We start from the raw sequence: 14,822 nt of genomic DNA on the forward strand, positions 1-14,822 counted from the left end.
AAGGGAGAAGGGATCTGAGCAAAGGATTTGCTCAAGCTAAAATGCCAGCTTGCTTTAACTGCAAAGCTTGTACTGCCAATAACTAAACCTCAGTGAAACCATTTTAACCTTTTAGGATTGGAAAAGTGGGGGGAATGTATACAGAACTGGGAAACCATACAACGATTGTGTAATGGGGAAGGGAAAATAGTTATCTGGAGAAACTGAAGTCCAGATTTGCCTTACTTCAGGGTGCCTGGATTTTACCTCTGGACTTGAGGTTTCCCGCCCCTGTATTTATCTTTCGTCCTGTTATAGGTAGAGGTGTTCCGAAAAAGGGATGCTGAAGATGGTGTCAAAATCGCTCAGGTCCTAGATGGCTTCATCGGCCGCAAAGTGGTGAAGCAGACAGTGATGACGGTGGTGTATGGGGTGACGCGCTACGGAGGACGCCTCCAGATCGAGAAACGCCTCAAGGAGATTGACGATTTCCCTCAGGTTGCATTATTAATAATAGGGGTCTTGACGTTAGAAAGACAGCGTTTAATAGTGTCAGTGGGGCGCAGTGAATCTGTTTCAAATGTTTATTAGATTTAAAGAAACTTTCCAGGGTGCTGAACCTGCTTGGAAAACTCTTTTAAAGCCTGGATTAAAATCTCAAGAGAGCCAATGTGGTTTAGTGATTTGAGTGCTGGGTTAGGGGCAAGAGTTCAAAGCCCCTAGTCGGTCATAGAAACCCACTGGGGAAACCTGAGCAAGTCATACTCTTTCAGCCTCAGAGGAAGATAGTGGCAAACCTCCTCTGAAGTCAGGCTGAAAAATCCCTTTGAGAGACTGCATGGTGTAGTGGTTGGCATGTTGGACAAGTGTGCAGATCCCTGCTTGGCCACGGAAGTCACACTGTCTCAGCTTCAGAGAGGCAAATGGTAAACCTCCTCAGAAGAAATCTTGCTAAGAAAACCCTATGATAGGTTTACTTTAAGGTCTCCACAAGCCAGTATTGACTAGAAGACACACAACAATAGCAGCATCCTGGGTATTAGCATTATTAGTAATACTAGTGTTCCTTAATAAACACTAATAAGAACAATATTAATAGTAATATTAATATTGAGAGCCAGTGTGATATGGTGGTTTGAATTTTGAATTATAACCCTGGAAGCCAAGGTTTGATTCCCTGCTAAGCCATGGAATCCCATTGGTTGGCCTTGGGGGAGACACACATTGATAGCCCCAGAAAACCCCATGATAAGTCTGGCATAGGTTTGAAACAACTCTAAGGCATACACCAGAATTAATAATGTCTACTTTGCCTTTTCCTCCGCAGAGCTCAAGGCAGTATCCATGGCTCACCTCCTCCCATTTTATGCTTGGTCCAATACACACTGCAGAAATAATCCACTCTGAGACTGCTTTTACTGTCCTGGCTCAAGGCTAGGGAATTCTGGGGACTGTAGTTTTGTGAGACATTTAGCCTTCTCTGTCAGAGAGCTCTGGGGCCACAATAAACTACAATTCCCAAGATTCCCTAGCACTTAGCCAGGGCGGTTAAAGCAGTCTCAGGATGGATTATTTCTGTAGTGTGTTTTGAACCCTAGTCACATTAATCCTGTAAGGTAGGCCAGGATGGAAAAAAGAAATTAAGACAGTCAGAGATACAAAGACAGTCTTGACAAGGTCATCCAATGTACTTCGTGACTAAATTGGGACTGGAACACAGATCTCCCTAGGCTCAGACTAACATTCTAACTACTGTACCACACTGTCCCCTTATTAGCTTTTTCAAACCTTTTTGCTACAGTAAAAGAACTGGAAACCTTTTTGTTACAGTAAAAGGCTTCTGAATGATTCGCAGTGCTATAACAATCTTGTCCTCAACTCTATTAAAGCAGCTTCTGTTCCCGTCTCATTTAAGAAAAACTTCAGATTGGTTGATGTGATTTATTTGCTGCATTGTTTTGATATTTTAATGTGCCTTTATTCTCGTAATCTTTCTGTATTGTTTTCCTGATGGTTGTTAACTGGCTCAAGAGGCTGAATAGTAGTTTCTTTAAAAAAACAAACCCAACCATTACGTTGGAAAGAAAATAGCTTGGGATGCCTCCTGTTTTTTTCATTTGGTTGCATTTATCTTTCTTTCTGTTCCTCCAGGAGTATGTTTGGGAAGCATCTCATTACCTGGTCCAGCAGGTCTTCAACAGCCTGAAGGAGATGTTCTCAGGAACACGAGAAATCCAGGTAAACTCTTGTTTGCTTTTTAATAAAACAATAAGCACAATAAGTTTATACGGAGCAGGCAAAACCCCCCGATACAAATAGAAGAAGACATCAGATTTTGCAAAACAAAAATATTTTGGCCTGTTACAGACTGCCAAAATAAAGCTGCTTCGGGTCTCTTTGGAGGTATGCTGTTTAAATGATGCATGGGTCCTAAGAGTCTGGAGGTCGCGCCAAAGCCACACTCCATTCCTAAGCACTGGAGGGCAGCTTTGGTGCAGCTTCTGGATTCTTAGGATGCATGTATCATTTAAACAGCATACCTCCAAAGAGACCCAAAGCAGCTTTATTTTGGCAGTCTGTAACAGGCCTTTGCCTCCCCTCAGTCTTCCATAAACAGACCTAAAATACTGTACTGATTCCCATAAAAAAACCTCAAGAGCAGGAATTGCAATGGTCAGATACTATACATAATCTTAGATAATTGTTTTCATGTTCCATAGTTTTCAGAAATACATTTGCAGGAATGAAGAGCCAGTGGAGGCGCAATGGTTAAATGCCAGTTCTGCAGCCACTCACTCACAAACCACAAGGTTGTGAGTTCAATCCCAGCCAGGGGCTCAGGGTTGACTCAGCCTGGCATCCTTACGAAGTTGCTAAAATGAGTATCCAGCTTGTTGGAGGCAATTAGCTTACAGTTGTAAACTGCTTAGAGACTGCTTAGTGTGGAATGAAGTGGCATATAAATGAAGCTGCTATTGCTATTGCAGTGTAGTGGTCTGAGCGTTGCATTACGACACTGGAAGCCAGGGTTTGATTTCCCGCTCAGCTATGGAAAGCCACTGAGTGACTTTGGGGGAGTCGCACACTCTCAGCCCCAGAAAGCCCCATGATAGGTTTGCTTCAGGGTTGCCATAAGTCCAAAATGACTTCAAGGCACACAACAACAGCACAGACATACAAACACTTTGTTTTAAGTATATAATTAGCCATTCAGCAAGGAAACATTCTACGATCTGAATTTTCGGGGAAACAAAATGGGAAATGTATTCTTTCTGAATTTTTCAGGCCTTCACATCTTTCTTCTTTCCCTCCTGATCTCCTCCCTCCCAATACTTCACCCATTGTGTTCTCTCTTTCAGGGCTGGCTGACAGATTGTGCCCGGCTTATATCCAAATCTGGACGGACGGTGGAGTGGGTGACTCCTTTGGGACTTCCTATTGTTCAGCCTTACCATCGTTCCAAATCCATCCTGGTAAGGCCCTGAAACAGGCGTGGTTTTTTTTTAATCTTTATCTTTTTTTGTAGAAGTTTGACAGGTTTTTTTGGAGGTCTTATGCTTGTCAATCTTTATCTAGCTACAGTTTTTGAGGGTTTATTATTTTGATCAACTGGGTTTGTAATGCTATAAACAACAGTGTTGTTTAGAAGGCAGATCAGTACCAGTATTTTTTAAAGAAGTACCGTACGCTTTGGTTATGCAATTATACATCCTTTGTGTAACCTTCTGTATATTATTGGATTACAACTCACAGCATAGTGAATGGCGAAGGATGCCTTGGAGGGTGGTGGCGTCTCCTCCTCTGGAGGTTTTTAAAAAGAGGCTGGATTGCCATCTGTCCGGAGTGCTTTGATGGTGTCTTTCTTCATGGCAGAAGGGTGTTGGATGGGATGGCCCTTGAAGCCTCTTCCAAATCTATGATTCTATGGAGTTTATCATATGAAGGAGATCGGAAGTTTATCCTGTTGAATATCCCGGAAAAATCACTGTGGACCACAATGTAGAGGGTTCCCCCTCTACTAGACAAACCTATGCTGGATTCTAATTTAATGTAATACATGTGCCTTCAAGTTGTCTTTCGCCTTATAGAGACCCCATGTGTTTCATAAGGTTTTCTTGGCCAAAGAATCTCAGGTGGTTTTACCAGTTCCTTCCTCTGAACTATTGCCTAAAGCACCTGGTATTCAGTGGCAGTCTCCCATCCAAGCCCTGACCAGGTCTAGTCCTGCTTAGCTTCCAAGACCAGGTAGGATCTGGTGCCTTGAGGATATTGAGGTTGCTGAGTTGGTTTCTGCTGTTACCAAATAGATGTCCTGCACTGGATACAACCCTTAGAACCTAGGAGAGTGTCTGACTGTCGGTTGCATTTTTTATTCTATACATGATTGTCTCCCCAAGCCCTTATCTCGGGAATGGGCAGATTTTCCAGCTGGTGGGGTCAGAACTCTAAATCATCTTGCTTTGAGGCGTTTGCTAGTACTGTTGTTGCTGTGGGTCTTCAAGTTGTTTCTGAATTATGGCGACCCTAAGGCAAATCTCTCGTGAGGTTTTCTTGGCAATAATTGTTCAGAGGAGGTTTGCTGTTGCCTTCCCCTGAGGCTGAGAGCATGTGACTTGGCCAAGCTCACCCAGTGGATTTCATGTCTAAGCTGGGAATCAAACCTTGGTGTCCAATGATGTAGTCCAACATTCAAACCACTACGCCAAGCTGGATCCCTTTGCTAGGAGCTTTTCAATTAGACCGTACGGTGTCATTTTGTTACTCACACTTAGTCTTGCTGATAACATTTATGCATTTTGTGTCTCCCTATCTTATTCTGACAAATTTATTTATTATTTATACATCTGCATATTTTTTTAGACCTATCAATAATATGGACTTAATAAATGATAGTGTAATATGTGTTTAGATTGTTATATGCACTAGGAAGTGAAAAAAAGACTGTGGTTCACTTTAGGGCAGTGGTTCTCAACCTTCCTAATGCCGCGGCCCTTTAATACAGTTCCTCAAGTTGTGGTGACCCCAAGCATGTGTCTCAGTTCCTAAGACTATCAAAAATATGTGTTTTCCAACGGTCTTAGGCAACCCCTGTGAAGTTCGACCCCCAAAGGGGTCGCAGTCCACAGGTTGATAACCGCCACTTTAAGGTGATACTTGCTTTACAGTAGTGGTCTGTAAACTAAACTGTCGTATTAGTGACGGATGCCTGTACCTCTTTTTAGCCACATTAGAATGAATTACTTTTGAGCTCTGAGATTTATTTTGAGCATCAGAACTGAACTCCATACACAGTCCATCTTCTGCACAGGACGCCCACTCCTGGTTGCTTTGAAGTTCCTTCATTTTTCTTCATTTTTGCCATCTAATTTGGAGTTGTGTTGGTTGCTTTTGTTGCTAAAAACCCCCTGAAAATCCTTAAAGTAGCCCCCAGATATTTTCCTACTTTTGCTTTAGTCCATCTTACCAAGAAACCTTTGAGGTAGAATAGGCTTTAGTGAGCATTGTGGCTGAGCTGTGATTTGAACCCAGACCTCTTGCTTATCACCGCCGGCAGGTCAGTTTCATTTAACAATCTTCGATGCTAGCAGTCATCTTTTGTAGTCTCCTGGTCATAGCCTTATTAACATCCCGATTCCAACTGAGCCAAAACCAGGTCGACTGAGATAGCATCACCAGAACAGAAGGATCCTAATCTATTATACCTTTATCCATCTGCTGCAGATCCCATTTTGAATCCCCCTCCCAACTATTTCAAACTCAGACCTTTGCAGATCCTAATTGTGTGGGAAGAAACCAAAAATATCAGCTTTTTGAACTGAAGGTCATTAATGACCGGTTTCTGTCTGTCAGTCTGTTTTATGGACTAGTGAGTTACATCCCTGCAGGGGAGGCTCCCCCTCTGAAATCTCAACTGGCCAGGCAATTAATTTTCTATCTTTATTTCTCTCCCGCTGTTTCATGGAGATAACAATCAATCATTCTCTTAATCAGAGAAACTTCTGCTTTGTCTTCTTTGAACCCTCCTCTGGATTGGCTTCTATATGATGTACTTTTTCCTCCCTACTTCAACCTTTTGCATTTTTCATACTATACTTGTCCCTCCATATTCGCTAGGGTTAGGGGCACAGGACCTCCGGGAATGTGGAAAAATGGCCAAATAACAAAAACTGCGTTTTTACCTCTTCTCTAGGAATCTCTCGGTCCTCCACTGCGACTCTGAGGCCAACATCTGCCAGACACTGACCGTAGAATTGCCCTGGAGGACCTACAAATGCTTAGTGGAGCGTTCTCTCTAGGAATCTCTAGCTCCTTCAGTGCGACTTTTGGTTCAGGTTGACCATAGAGTTTGCACTGGAGGACCTAGAGATTTCTAGAGAGGAGATATTAACCAAATCTGTGAATAATCAAATCCGCAAAAGCGAAAGCCTCAAATGTGGAGGGACTAGTGTACTTCCAAAATATATGGGAACAGGGAGAAGCAGGAGAAAATATCCAAAATGGCAACTGGAAGTTGACATTTGTGGCTGTAGAAATAGCTCCAGGGCTATAGACGGCCTTCAGATTTCATTTTCCCCATCCATGCTCAATGATGATGATTTCTGTCCTAGTCAAATTCACCCTATAAAAGATCTCAGAGTGGCGTACAAGTCAAATCAATAGAAACAAGGTAAACCAATTTAAAACAATAAAAATATTGAATTGGTTAACGCCCGCTCGGAAATGTATTTTATTATAGTTGCTGCTATGTTTGTGCTTATTGCTTATTCTGTTGTATTGTATGGATTTTATTGATGTAAGATGATGTAAGGGACACCATTTCACTGTGCCATTATGCAGTCCTCCCTCCGAATTCGCAGAGGATCCGTTCCGGACCCCCCCCCCCCCCATGAATTTGGAAATTCACATATACAGTCAGCCCTTCTTATACATGGATTTTTTATACAAGGATTCAAGCATTCACGGTTTGAAAATGTTCAAACAAAGTATAAACCATTTTGCTATGTCATTATATTTCATGGGACTTGAGTATCCACAGATTTTGTTATCCACGGAGGATCTTGGAACCAAACCCCAGCGTATAACAAGGGTCCACTGTATTCATGCGCTATAGCTTTGAATGGCCATGTGCTCCTGCATGAGGCCATGTTCACATGTCACGGGCACGTGCACCATTAACTTTAATGCAGGTTGCCCCTCCGTGAATAACCAAAACCACAGATCTCAAGTCTGTGGAAACTAAGGGGGGGGGGGGGACTGTATATAACATGGCTGGAGCTGCCACGGATTTTGGTATCCAAGGCAAGGGATGCCACTGTACATGTATTTATATTTCATGTTCAGTTTGAAACACACCCATGGGGGAGAAAATCCAAATATTTCAGCTGGCATTAATTTCTTCTCTTCTCTTCTCCAAACACAAGAGGGAGTGGGATTTGAGGTCCCCCCCAGGCATCGAGAGCACCTGCTGAGGAGTGCGCATGCTTTCACCTAGGCGAGGCCCCTGGAGGAAAAGCAGCGGAGGATAATGGGTAGTGAGTCAACCTTTTGCAGTGGCAAAACCATGAGTCAGCAGGTGGAGGGGAGTGAGTCAGCAGAAGTGAGGAGGGGGGAGAGTCAAGGTGACATTTGCCAGGAATAACAAGAGTCGATTGCCGCGGTTGGTTGCCAGCGCCTGGCGAGAGAAGGCGAAAGCAGCCGAGCCTCCTATTCCTTCTTTTAATCCGCCTCTGAAAATGTAGATGTGTTTGCTTCCTGACTCTTTTGCACAGAGCACATCGGTTACAGCTCATTCTTACAAAACCCAATCTTACGCTTTTGATTGTAAGAGCTATGGCATCTCTCATTTACTGTTCACCTCCTTTTGTGGCGTTTTTGTTCTCTTTTATAGTTATCTGTGTGTTTGGGCTGTTCAGTCAGCTGCTTTGTAGCATTCTGAGATTTATTATTATTATTATTATTATTATTATTATTATTATTAAAAGGGGTAATTTAAAATATAGAGCCTGCGTGGTGTAGCGGTTTGAGTGTTGGATTATGACTCTGGAGACCAGAGTTTGATTCCCACTCATCCATGAAACCCAGTGGGTGACTATGGGCAAGTCACATGCTCTCAGCCTCAGGGGAAGGCAATGGCAAACCTCCTCTGAACAAATCTTGCCAAGAGAACCCCATGATCAGTTCGCCTTAGGGTCGCCATATGTCGGAAACAACATGAAAGCACATAACACGCACACACATAATTTAAAATACCGTGGACCCTTGGTATGTGCTGGGCTTTGATTCCAGGACTCTCCCAGGGATACAAAAATCTGTGGATGTTCAAATCCTATTAGTAAAATGTATAGTTAAATGGTGCCCCTTTTATAAAATGGCAAAATCAAGGTTTGCTTTTTGGAATCTGCATCTTTTTTGGAATGTTTTCAAGCTGTGAAAGCTTAAATCCGTGGATAAAGAATCTGTAGATATGGAGGGCTGACAGTATAACTGTATGCAGTCGGCCCTTTGTATCCATGGATTCTGCATGCACAGATTCAACCATCTATGGCTTGAAAATAATCCCCTCTCAAATAATAATAATAATAAATCCAAAAAGCAAACCATGATTTTGCCATTGTATATAAGGGACACCATTTTGCTATGCCACTGTGTATAATGGTACTTGAGCATCCATGGATTTTGGTATCCACAAGAGTCCTGGGAACAAACTGAATCAGATACCAAGGGACCACTATACCTTTTAGGAAACGCTTTAGGAACTTCATAAGTTTTTAAAAGGGCAACTCACAATATATCTGTAACTTTTATAATGAGAAAGTAAAGTTTTTTCTAAAAAAAATAGAGAATGACAGTCTTTTCATAGAATTGTAGAGTTGGAAGAGACCACAAGGGTCATCCAATCCAACCCCCTGCCATGTAGAAATGCACAGTCAAAACATAAGCCAATTTGTTAAACTCTTGGACTATTGACAGTTAGGTTTTTTTTAATTGAAGCTCTGGTATGCACAGATTCTCTCTCTCTCTAAAGCATCAAACACTAGATATGTTGTTTGGCTTCCAGAAGGAAGCAGTTAATCACATAAACCATATATTTCTGGGTATGAGTAACACAACCGAAATGTTCAAGTCTTCAAGTGAATCGCTTCCCCTTCCGCCTACTTTAGCTGCTCTGATATGAATCAAAGGGTACTGTAGCCAAGGTGCCAGTTATAGAACAGAAGGAGGCAGTGTGATGTTGTGGTTAGAGTGTTGGAATGGGACCTGCGACGATCCACGTTTGAGTTTCCCACTCAGCCATGTGGCGACCTTGCGCCAGTCATAAATGGCCTGACCTGCCTCACAGGGTTGTCGTTGGGAGAGTAAAGTGAGAGGAGGACAGCCATGTGTGCCAACTTGAGTTTGCTGGAGGAAAGGTGTAACAAATATAGAGTGTGTGTATGTAAGCTTTCACGCAGACAGACATGCATGACAATACAAATAACATTGCATTTTAGAAATGAGTTTTGGAAAAAAAATTACAGTATTTAGCTAAGAAAATAGCATTAATACTTTTATATCCTGCCATCTCATAGAATCACAGAATCCTAGAGTTGGAAGAGACCACGAGGGCCATCTAATCCAACCTCCTGTAGACCCAGGGTAATATTGTCACAACAACCCTTTAAGGTGGGTTAGGGAAGTGATAGAGAGAGAGAGAGTGAGAGTATGAAAAGACTTGAAGGCACACAGCAACAAATGTGGTACTCTCAGCTTGCTTGCTTCTTTTCTAACCACTGAACACTCTTGCCCATTTGACATATGAACATTTATGGTCCTTTGCCATAACTGTGCTCACACTGGGAGAAAAGTGTTTGGGATCAGATACAGAATCCAGCTTTATGAGAATCTCTACTCTCCCACCTACTTCTATTTGAAAACCAAGTTTCTAGTTCTTAAGAGATAAAACCAAGTTTCTAGTCCCTAAGAGAAAATGTTGGGATCAAAGGAGATCTTATTACAAACAGCAGTTATTTTCCTGCATGGGCTGCTTTGTAAAGTCATGTATATCACCCTTTGTGTGCATGTTCTGTCCAGTCCCTCAGTGTTATAAGGGGCTTTGTTTCTCAGCTCTTCGAATCCATGTAGTTTTCCCCTCTCTTTTCTTTTCCATGACCCAGGTGAATAGTAGCATGCAGACCGTCAATCTGAAATCACGCCATGACATCAGCCAGTGAGTATCCATTTTTAGGAAACACTTCCTCCTAAAATCAGGGATAGAAAAGCTGTAACCTTTTCAGATGTTGATAGACTCCATCTCCCAGCAGTCAGCATATTCAGTGGTTAGAGATGATGGGATTGTAGTCTTAACATTGCCTTGGAACTTGACACTGTTCTTTTCCTGATTATTTGAGCTCTCATCTCAAATAAATAAAACTTGATTGACTAGTATACAAAGTGCTGATTAATGAATTCTGAACCCGAAACAGTATTGAAGTGAAGAGTGTATCTTCTTCTTTGAAGATGGCATCTTTGTCACAGTATACAACAGCTTACAAGAAGTACAGGTTGAGTCTCCCTTCTCCAAAACGCTTGGGACCAGAAGTGTTTTGGATTTTGGAATATACATAATGCGATACCTTGGAGATGGCACCCAAGTCTAAACATGAAACTGATGTATGTTTCATGTATACTTTATACATGTAGCCTGAAGATAATTTTATTTATTTTAAATAACTTTGTGCATGAAACAAAGTGTGTACATTGAACCATCAGAAAACAAAGGTGCCACTATATCCATGTGGACAATTTTGGAATGTTTCTGATTTTGGAATTCTGGATAAGGGATGCTCAACCTGTATCTGCTCCTCTGCCATTACAAAAGGGCATGACTTCTCTAAGACAATGCTTGCTGTGACAAGACACATACATTCATCAGTATATGCAGCAGAAGTCATTGTTAGAAGCAGTGTGTGAAAAGGGGAAGGGGGAATGCCTCTAAGACGATTCCTTTTGGGACATGTACATACATGATTATTCAACTCCAGAAGAGATGTGCACCATTTTAGAAGAGGCATTTCTCTTGTGCAACAGAGAGAAAGAGAAATTGGAATGCTTCTTTTAAGATATTAAAAAAAGAAATCATTTTTCCACTTTCTCTTACACAGGAGGGAAGGCCATGTCTAAGAAAGAGGGAATTCCTCTTTTTATGATAAGTGTTGAGACATACACATGTCACTAAACAGCACCGGGAGACATTAGCACCATCTGAGAAGAGGAATTCCCATGATTGTCATCATGTAGCACTGAAAAGCATTTGTACCATCTGAGAAGAAGCATTCCTTCTTCTCCCTCTCATAGGAAGAAAATGCATTTTCTAAGAAGGTGCCAATGCCTTCTGGTACTGTATGACAATCATTCTTATGCCACAATAGATGATAACTTTAGGCCTTGCATATTACTAAGATGGATCCGGGAGTCACAGTGTTTGTTCCTTTAAAAAATTATTGGCTATCTTTAAAGGTTAAGAAGCTGCACTGGGGACTTCTCATGTTTCATAAAGCAGGAGTGGGCAACTTTGAGAACTGAAGAGGCCTCAATGGCCCCACAGGAGAAATCGGTGGACTGAACTCGCCCTACAATTATTTTAAAAAGTGGTTTTACCCCCCCAGACATGAATTTGAAAGTCATTTTACCATGGTTTGGGGGTTCCCTGGGCCATTTTGTGCCCAGGAGATGCCCTCTTTAGCAACAGGAAGTAACTTCCTGTTTAGGCCTCTTGGGCCTAACATGGCTTGGAGGCATGAGCAAAAATACCTCTGTTCCCACCATTTGGAGACCAATTAATTTTTAATTCTTTTTTTTAGCAAAGTCTAGGGATCAGAAAAATGTCTGGGGCGGCTGCATGTATCTCACACTCTGTACTTTGTCTGTTCCTGCTATAAAGCATTGATAATCAAAACACAGATTGTACAGAAACAAAAAGCAGCTGTAAAAATTGAGATACAGATACTTTAAAACAACAACACTTTAACAATTACATTGAAACCTATTCCTGCGGCCTGGAAAATGAATCAATCTGGGAAGCACCCCGATTGGTGCATCCCCAAGCCGTGGTGGATTTCATAGTAGCGGACTGTGCAGACTTGAATCCATAATCAAATTCCCTTACTTTCCATTCCTCCTTGTGTCATCTCCCTTGTGGTTTCTCTGCAGGAAACCTGACACGGTGAAACAGAAGAATGCTTTCCCACCAAACTTCATCCATTCCTTGGACTCTACGCACATGATGCTGACTGCTTTGCACTGCCACAGGTAAGAAGAGACGGAGCATGGGTACAGGTGTCACTCTTTTAGCTTAGAAACACAACATTGTCAGACCCTTCAGATGTTGCTGGACTACAGATCCCATCAAGCCCAGCCAGAAAATCAGAGCTGCAGACTAGCAGCATGGGGGGGGGGGGGGGCATGCCTTTGCTGTTCTTGTCCTGCTGGAAAGGGGCAGCACAGACATTAACAGGGCTATTTTACTTCCTTTGATTGATCTTCCCTGAAGGATGTCACCTCCTTCAGAGATGTGGTGCTGAGGTAATTTAACAAGATATCTTCCAGCTACTTCAAAGAAGTGGGATGGGAAGAATCAGTTGTTGGTTGTTGTCAAGTTAGCTTTTACTTGTGGCAGCCCTGCAAGACATCCTGTTAACAGATTTGCTAAGGTCTTGCAAACTCAGGGCAGCTGTGACTTGCTTGACTGAGGGCCATCCACACTACATAAATATAACACTGTTATTCCATGTTAATTGCCATTGTTCCCTCCTTTGGAATCCTGGGATTTATAGTTTGGTAAGGCACTAAAGTGCTCTGGCTCAGAATTCTAAATACCCCTCCCTAAACTGCAAATTCCAAGATTCCATAGGAGGAATCATGGTAGTTAAAAGTGGAATAATCATGTTACAGTTCTGTAGTGCAATGGGACCCTTTCTGTCACCTTTCTTCACTGACCACCTTCTATAACCTGACATAGAAATCAGGTTATGACATATGAAATTAGGTCCTCCATTTGGCAGGGCCTTGTCCTCCTTGGGGGTGGGGACCCCTGGTCACCCTGGATAGGGGCCAGAGGAGGAAGGCAAACAGCCCCATGCTTGAAGGGATGGGGGTGCCTGGAGCTCCAAAGGCAATGCGGAAGGTGCCTCTGGGCCAGTGGCTGTGGCATCTGTGGCATCTGTGGCATCTGGGGTGGTCTGCCTCTCCTTTGGGGGGGAAGGGGAAAGGAGTCTGTATAGCCCAGATGATTCTGATGTTAGTATTTAATTATACGTGTTTGCACTTAGGATCTTACTTAGCTCCTTCATAGCTGCTCTTCCAGGCCTTAGTCTAGGACTAGGACAAGGACAAGGGGAAACCAGGAGGTTCCTTTTTATTGCTATGTCAAGTTGTCCTAAATCAGAGGTGGCAGTTGTGTAGCCTGTGGCCTCATGTGGCCCTCTAAAGCCTGACTGGGTGGCCCTTGGCCACCTCTTGGATACTCGCCTCCCTAAACTCAAATCTTTTCTCCACCTAAAGAAAGAAGAGAGATTTGCCCCTCTAGAAGTTTTAGCTTTCAGAAAAGCAGAAATGACCTTCTGGTTGCTTCTCTCAGAAAGGAGCAGGTGTGGCCCCTGGTCTCTTTGTGACTGTCCACTCTGGTGTTAATTCAACAAGACACTTGTGCCAAAAAGTGGGATATTCAGCTCTTCTTCAGTGTAGCTTTCTTCCGTATGGAAAACATGAATCAGACAGGAGGGGCCGTCTTGCAGAGCAGATGTTGGGAATGTTTGGAAGGCCATGGCTGGTAGGGGGAGGTTGCATTTCCCCTCCATTATGATGCTAGACTCCATTCAAACACAGATGAACATCCAGCATTGGATGCAGCTTGTCCCTTACAAAACTATAGTCTGATAAGATGAGCAAAGACAGGAGGAACTGGGGAGGGAAGAGGATGTACTGGTGGTAGGGAGCAAGGATGAGTTTGTCCCATCCTTGTACATAACGCTGCTTTGTAGTCTTTAGGATGTATATTGATGACCTGTCTGCAACCTTTTGCTCGCTCCGATTTTAGCTGCAGTCAATAGCTTGGCAATTAAATCTCGCTCTGCGTGTGGAGAATAGGGAGGCGAAGCTTGAGAGCTTGACTGGCCTGCTGCTTTGTTTCCTAGGCGAGGGTTGACGTTCGTCTCGGTGCATGATTGTTACTGGACTCACGCGCTCACGGTCGATGTCATGAATCAGGTAAGATGGCTCCCCTGCTAGCTCCTTCCCTAATTCCAAGGCAACGCTTGCCTGAAAGTTTAAACTTTTAGTTTCTAAACTGGGGTGGGAGGTTGGGGGTGGGTGAATAAGTTTGGGTTCCTTGAACCACCATGGGTCAAACCAGTGCCTCCTGGGAGATTACCTGGAAACTGTCCTGTGTATGAGGAGAGGCTTAGGGAGCTGGGTATGTTTAGATTGGAAAAGAGAAGATTAAGGGGTGACATGGTGTGTGTGTTGTGTGCTTTCATTTCCAACTTATGGCGACCCTAAGGCAAACCTATCATGGGGTTTTCTTGCCAAGATTTCATCAACGATAGTTTGCCATTGCCTTCCCCTGAGGCTGAGAGCATGTGACTGGGTTTGGGGATGGTCACCCAGTGGATTTCATGACTAATTTGAAGGGATGTCCTATCAAGGCTGGAGTAAGCTTGTTTTCTGCTGCTCCAGAGACTAGAAACATGGAATTCAAGCAACACAAAAAGAGATTCCACCTAAATATTAGGAAGAACTTCCTGGTGCAACAGTGGAAGACGCTGTCTTGGAGGGTGGTGGAGTCTCCTTCATTGGAGGTTTTTAAA

General features: G+C 43.0%; 1 protein-coding gene across 1 annotated transcript in view; it reads left to right on the top strand.

Moving 5' to 3' along the window:
* Positions 1–14,822, top strand: part of POLRMT (RNA polymerase mitochondrial) — a 41,241-nt gene that overhangs the window by 19,235 nt on the left and 7,184 nt on the right. The window contains exons 13-18 of the mRNA XM_089535771.1: positions 298–477; positions 2,131–2,217; positions 3,339–3,452; positions 10,134–10,186; positions 12,169–12,267; positions 14,151–14,223. Coding sequence (XP_089391897.1) covers positions 298–477; positions 2,131–2,217; positions 3,339–3,452; positions 10,134–10,186; positions 12,169–12,267; positions 14,151–14,223 — 606 coding nt within the window. The remainder of the gene's footprint in view (positions 1–297; positions 478–2,130; positions 2,218–3,338; positions 3,453–10,133; positions 10,187–12,168; positions 12,268–14,150; positions 14,224–14,822) is intronic.

This window comes from Sceloporus occidentalis, unplaced genomic scaffold (assembly GCF_023333645.1).
Source record: "Sceloporus occidentalis isolate IW3139 unplaced genomic scaffold, rSceOcc1.0.p SCAF_8, whole genome shotgun sequence".
In the NCBI taxonomy this organism is placed as follows: domain Eukaryota; kingdom Metazoa; phylum Chordata; class Lepidosauria; order Squamata; family Phrynosomatidae; genus Sceloporus; species Sceloporus occidentalis.